General features: G+C 29.4%; 1 protein-coding gene across 1 annotated transcript; it reads right to left on the reverse strand.

The window, feature by feature from the left end:
- Positions 1–4226: 4226 nt before the first annotated feature.
- Positions 4227–6652, reverse strand: LOC124370755. The gene is made up of 2 exons (XM_046829053.1): positions 6575–6652; positions 4227–4856 (listed from the first exon to the last, which is right to left on the reverse strand). The coding sequence occupies exons 1-2, from the start codon at positions 6650–6652 to the stop codon at positions 4227–4229; spliced, it is 708 nt and encodes a 235-aa protein (XP_046685009.1).
- Between the last annotated feature and the right edge of the window lie 406 nt (positions 6653–7058).

Raw genomic sequence — 7058 nt, forward strand, 5'->3', positions numbered from 1 at the left:
AAGAATTGTAGATGAAGTACCTGAAGATGAATAATTAGAATTCGAAATGTACATCGTACGAAAAAAATCAAAAAGGTTTATTATTGTATATAATTTTATCAAACACTTTTTGAGGCTACATCGCAATATAAATTTATATTATCATGAAATCGGTTTTAGTACTGTTCATAGTTTGTACTCATTTTATAATAAGGCCATTATTGAATAATATGACACTTTTGTCGAAAATAACATGCAACTAGAGATTTAGTAGGCTAATGAAACATATTATTACAAAGATAACGAATTTTGTGGTATGTTTTAGTACATGATTTATAGCTTTAGTTTTAATCGTCCAAAATTTTTTGTAGGGAATCTCTTATTTGGCGACGTTATTTAATGATAAGTATTTTAATAGAAATTTTAGATAAATGATCAATATCATTGAAAGATATTCTTGAATATTTTATTGTGATTTTAGTTATAGGCCAATATTAGGCCAATCTTTTACATATGTGGTATGAGTAATTTGTTTCTAGGTGTGTTTCATGTATTATAATATATCCAAAAAATATCATATAAAGATCCAATATTAGTCTTGTATAATATTTTTTATGCTTAAAACAGCTGACTAATATCTTTTTCTCAATCCATTAGGTAACGTAATGACTGGTTTTATTGAGACAAGTTATGAATCATTCGAAGAGGAAGGTAGTGCACTGAATAACACAAAAGCACAAAAGTAGAGCTGGTAAACTTCATGGCACTCTGTCTGATTCGAAATCAGACATCCTTTTTCCTGTTCACTGTTAAAAACAATCCAATGTGATACTGTAAATTTCGAAATAATAATACTCTGTACTACACTATGCTATTTTCTGTTACAAATATGAATTCCACAATGTAACTGTCATCTCTTTGTTTAGTTGGAACTTCATTTTTCTACGTAATTCCAAAATGTACGACAACAGAATAAACTATTACTTTGGACTCAAGTTTGAGCATGTAAACAACTAAATTTAACTTAATAAATAACATTTTCCCTACCTTAATGACGCTATTACGGTTAGCTTGATGAGCAGCAAGGTTAAATATAAAAAGTAAGTTTCTTTATAAGTTAGAAAATTGTGCTTTACGAAAACATTAATAATCTAATTAAATCTTTACATAAAATCTTCTCATATAATATTTCATAGTTTCAAGAAATAGTACCAGGAAAGTTTATGCCAAATTTACTATAATGTTTAAATAACTTAAAATAATTTAGTTGCAATTTTTATAAAGTGTACATTTTACTTCTAATATATAATCAATTGTTTTTATATGAGTATATGTTTCTTCCAATTGAATTTTTACTTGAAAATTTAAATGCAATCTTAAGGGTCAATGGAAATGTATTTTTAATTAAAACAATTACAAGACTTTTCCTATTAATTACTATACAAGGAAAAAAGTTTAACCAAGAAGTAGATTATCTTCAAAACATTCAACAGATTTTATAGTTATTGTTTAATAGTAAAATTTGAACTAATCAACATAAACTTAATCACACAATGAAACTTATTTTATTGTATAATCCACAGAGAGATAAAACTCAGAATCACTCTTAACAGTGTGATGTCTAATGTCAGATTTATAAAATGCCATTTTTAGGACATGGAGTAACACAAGCTAATTCTGTTTAATGATCCTAGCATTAGAAAGATATCTACCTATAGAGACTGACTTAGGTTTAAACATTTATGAATTCCTAATACGGTAATACTTTTAGTGTTAAAATATTTGTTATTATTTCTACTAACTAAGAAATTTAACTTCTTCTGTAAAGACTTGTCCTGTTCAAACCTTCTTCTAATGAATATTCCCATTCTGTTATGAGTCACAGTCTTTATAAAACATGGCTGTTCTATTAATTATGAAGTAATCTATCTCTACTATAGAACGTATCCATTCAGTAACAACTGTTTGTCAACATAAGACGACTGTAATTATGTACCAACTAGAAGCCTGACTTCGTAAGCCTACAAGTGGTGATTAGTGCTCGCGTCAATGAGAAGCTTGTATCTAGAAGACGGAAAGTTGGACTAAAAGCTATTTAACACTTGCAATCATTGACTTAAAACAAAGAATTATAATAAATCATTCTTTAAGTCGTTCAGGATTTTATTCTCCTGAATAAAGTCATGTTTTTCTTCTTCAACGTTTTTTAGATTCCTGGTTTCTGCAGCACTTTGGACTTAGGTTATGCTGATGGAGGTTTTATTTTTTTAATATGGTTTTCTCATCATATCGTTTTGAAAAGAAGGATTGGGATTTCTCTGGAGATTTAATTAAGTGCTATTTTTGTTTATAATTTGTATTCAACTGTATTACATATATATTATTGCATAGCCTAATGACTACATACACCTCATAAATATTATATAATAAATTATACTTAAGCGTATCTTATATGAATATTATTTATTTACCATCAAAGTTAAAGTTTTTTTAAAGCACTATTATATTAAAATTTCAGTTTCTCATTTCATTTATATGTTTTGAAAGATAAATTATTTCTAAATAAGCTATGTGCTTTTCTCTCTGTTCCACATATTACATCTTTTATCATATTTACCAAACGTTACATTTATCCTGACATTATTCGTCTAATTTTATTTGATTTAATAGAATTTCTAAAAATAGCTCTTAAATTTATTAATTGTTACTGCTAATGATACCAAAGTTATTAAAAGTCCATATAGCTCAGTGAGAGGGAAGTATCTTTGTTTTCTTGCGTGTAATTGACAAAAAACGTATTCACCATAACAGTTTATCTATCCCCTAGGTTTTATTTTATTTGTTGTAAAGACTGCGAAGTTAAATGATCAACATTACCGAGACTTTAATATTTTTTTTATCTTATAAATACATTTGACGCTTTCAAATATATGTGTCGCGAAAACGTGTTTAAATATTTAACTATAGTTTTGTTTGGAGTAATAACCCAAATAAATATTTATTTACCAAGTATAACATACGAGTATTTACCGAGAACACAACTGTATTTGTAAAATGAAACACGATCTGGATCAATCTAATCAATTAATTTGGCATCCATCCAAATAATAAGCCACGTAATCAGCTGACGTTGATTGTTTTCAATAATACCACTAACAGAGTTACCTCCAGTGCGGCCATATCACATTATCTGGGCCACCGATCACGTTCAACAATGTGATTACTTTGTGACAACTCGTATTTGCATCTGTACGAGTTGTTATCTTTTAGTGGTATTTAATAAATGACAGGGTCTTACAATTACAGCTGGTTTTTGGACGAGCCCACATGAAGGAGGTGGTCAAAGCGTTGACAAATACAACTAACATAAGATCGTAACAAGGATACTGTTACATTAAAAAGGAAACTTAAACATTTAATGTATGTTTGAAAGTATTAATTATTTTTACAAAGACGTTGGAGAATGTTTGATAATTAACATGTTATATTTGTATACATACACATGATTGATTTTAAAGTTATCTTTTTTCAAATATATATTATTTATTTGTACTGGTATTTTAGCTACTTATATAAATACACTTACAATATTATGAGTACAGTACTTAGATTTGTATAAATTGTACTGATAATATACACTAGAGAATATAAAACACGCCGACTGACCCTTTATGATATGATAAACTATTTCGTTTATATTTATGTATGTATGTTTTTTTGGCACCTTTAACGTCTACAGGATTGCTATAACTTTTTTTTCCGAATCATCTATGAAGATTCATTTAATTTACGAAAATTGTTTTATATATTATATATATATATATATACACATATATATGTGTATATACTGTGGTTATTACGGGTAGTATACGTAAGTTTATACAAGCCTTGTACGATGTTCTACCTTACATAGTTCTTGGGAGAAATTAAATAAAATATTTGTAATTTTTCTCAACAGTATCCATTGAAAGTTAATCAAAATAATACAAATTCCAAGATTAATTGTGACATTAAAAAGTAGTAGAGCACACATAAGATATTATCGCTTATTAAAAACGTATTGTAATACAATATATTGTTTTTAATATAATACTAAGTATTAGTGTAATATTAAAGAAAATAATAATCAACACGTTTGTACGAATTATCTATTTAGAACATTTTTAGTTAGGATGATTCATAATATAATGAAATAATAAATTATGAATTGAAGGTACATTTTGTAAGGACAATTTGTGAACAGAGAATCAATAATGATAATCATGATGACCATAGTTACTGGACTTGTGGAGGGCTTCAAGATGGTGATGTTTGGCGGCAGCGACCTCGTGAGTGTCTGCCAGGTATCCAGACTTGAGCACGACAGGCTTGGCGAGAGGTCCGTGGTAAGGAGCGACATGATGGGAGTATCCCTGATACGCTCCTGAATGCCCGCCATATCCTCCGGCATAACGTCCGCTGTAGTCTTGTCCGTATCCTGCATGAGCCTTGGCCTTGGCTACGGCGGCGAAATGTTCAGCCTTAGCAGCAGCAACCTCGTGAGTGTCTGCGATGTGTCCGTCATGGAGTACATGAGGTACAGCTATGGGTCCATGGTATCTGAAATCTCCATGGCTTTGGTGTCCTCCATAAGAGCCACTGTATACTTCATCCTGGTTATATCCATAGCCTCCACCATAACCGTAGCCTCCTCCATACCCCTGACCGTGAGACTCTGTAGCCAGAGCAGCAAGATGAGCGCTCTTGGCTGCTGCTACTTCATGTGTGTCTGCTAGATAGCCGTTGTGGAGGACATGTGGGATGGCGATTGGTCCATGATAATGACTATGTCTCCCATACACGTCCACAGCAGCAAGAGCAGCAAAGACGAGTATAACCTAAGACATTGTAGAGTTAGTATCTGAAAGAGATAAAATTATTCATTTATTTTTCTTTACACACACACACACACACACACACACACACACACACACACACACACACACACACACACACACACACACACACACACACGTAGTTGTATAGATTAACTTTATATCAATTTAGGACAAAATTTTTTTATCAGTCGCATAAACATTACAAATAAAATGTAAATAAGTCATCTATATTTCAAATTGTCTTTAATTTTAAATTTTTAGATTGATATAACTTATCTTTTTTGTTAAACTATTCTAATTTCCGTTAAACACCAAGTATAATAACGTTAGTGTAGTCGCTTAAGTTCTATTCTAGTTCTTAAACTTAACAAAAATGATTTTCGTTTGTATTTTGAAAACTTTTTAATATTCATAATTTAATAAAACTGTTCCCGAATACAGACCTAGTAGTTTAAAAACAATAAACCAACACTGGTACATCTCATTTTCGTATTTAAATTACTATAAATTTAATAATATATGGTTCAAGTTACAAGAATAAATGTCAACATGAATTAATTTAGAAAGAATTCTTTTAAATTTATACTTTAAGTTAATTGTGGTAGTATACGTAAATTGGTAATATAATTGTTAGGTTACTATGCCCGTAAAAGTTAGAACTTAAATATTTCAATCAACTACTTAATCTGTATAAATTTTTTCTATGTAATTCCAACAATAAAGTGTCAAAATAACCCCAAAATAATCATGGTTTAGCTAATTCAAGCTAAAAATAACTATTTAAAGATATGAAATGTGTTTACATGTAGATTTTGTGGTAAAACTAATAAATTATCTATTAGTCAAACTAATTATCACCAAGAATATTGGAAATATTTGCAAATTACGCAGTATTCTAAGAATTATATCTTGAATACTAATCCAATATTCTCGAAACTTATGACACTTCATTATAAGAATGTTCTACTAATTTTCAATTATATAACTTAAAAGCTGAGAGACATAAAACAAAATATGTTCCCCTTGTGAGTGCCAATGTCCGATGTGGTTCCCAATAAATCGAACAGATTATTAGAAATTTATTTTAAACCTAGGGTAAAAATTAATCTGATTATTAGAATAAATAATATATGCAATTGTTTATTTATTAAGGTCAAAAAACTAGCATATGGTTAAAATAATAGTTTGAGATAAAATTAAAAGTTCTGGAATAGGCTTTAATTACTCTAAATTTTTAATTTAATAGATATTTAAAATAAAAATAATGGGAGTATTTATCATCCAAATGTGAAAGATTATTCAGGAATTTAAGTAATTAAATGCAACACTATTTATAAAATATTGAGCGGTACAAATTTTATCTTAGTACATTATAAAAACCTTCGTCTCTCAGATTCAAGCAGAATAATAAAATAGATTTGCCAACTCATTATTAGATAAAATATCAATATTTTATTACATCAAAACATGCTCTTGTATTTGTTTCACTCTAAAGTTATAATTCATTTTGTAATATACATTTAAGCACCATCCTGTATGTTAATTATAAACAAAACTAAATATTCAAATCAAGTATAAATATACAATACTAGGTTCAAAGCAATTTTTTTATTAGTCATTTATGAATGGCTGACTACTATTGTAACGCATTTGATATAGTAATATTATTTTAACTCCTGGTTTTACGTAATGCACAGCATATGCTGCAGCTTACTTACCTTGATGTACATGATGGTGGACAAGAGGAGGTCTGGTTTGATCACTGAGATGTTCGGTATATATACTAACTCAAGCATAGTCTAATAACATGGCATTTCCGTTGATGACAAAACATCCTCCTTTGAGAATATCTGGTACTCTATTGGTTGTGTAAACCCGCTTTGCGTGGTTGCTTTGAGAGGTGCGATACGCTCTTTAATTAACACATTACTTTATGCTGGAGTGACTTCTGTTAATTGGAAGACATAAAGCAAAATGGAGGGATAAATCCCAGATTTTTTCTTACATTCTGAATATTGTAAGTATATATACTGTGTAATATTTGTATTAGGTTTTTTGGCTTTGCATAACTGTGTTAGCCTCCATGTAAGTCCAAGGATCATAAAATCTCTTCCCTTATAATTTCTGCTTTATAATGTTCTTGTTATTCTTCTTCTTCTAAAGGGTTACTTTAATCCTCAAAGCCTAAAACTTGGAAATATG

Source organism: Homalodisca vitripennis, unplaced genomic scaffold (genome assembly GCF_021130785.1).
Source record: "Homalodisca vitripennis isolate AUS2020 unplaced genomic scaffold, UT_GWSS_2.1 ScUCBcl_468;HRSCAF=2530, whole genome shotgun sequence".
NCBI classification, from domain to species: Eukaryota; Metazoa; Arthropoda; class Insecta; order Hemiptera; family Cicadellidae; genus Homalodisca; species Homalodisca vitripennis.

Coding starts and splice junctions, on each gene's coding strand:
- LOC124370755 (XM_046829053.1), bottom strand. CDS start 6,652: ATGCTTGAGTTAGTATATATACCGAACATCTCAGTGATCAAACCAGAC. Junction 4,857..6,574: donor CCACCATCATGTACATCAAG/GTAAGTAAGCTG, acceptor ACAATGTCTTAG/GTTATACTCGTCTTTGCTGC.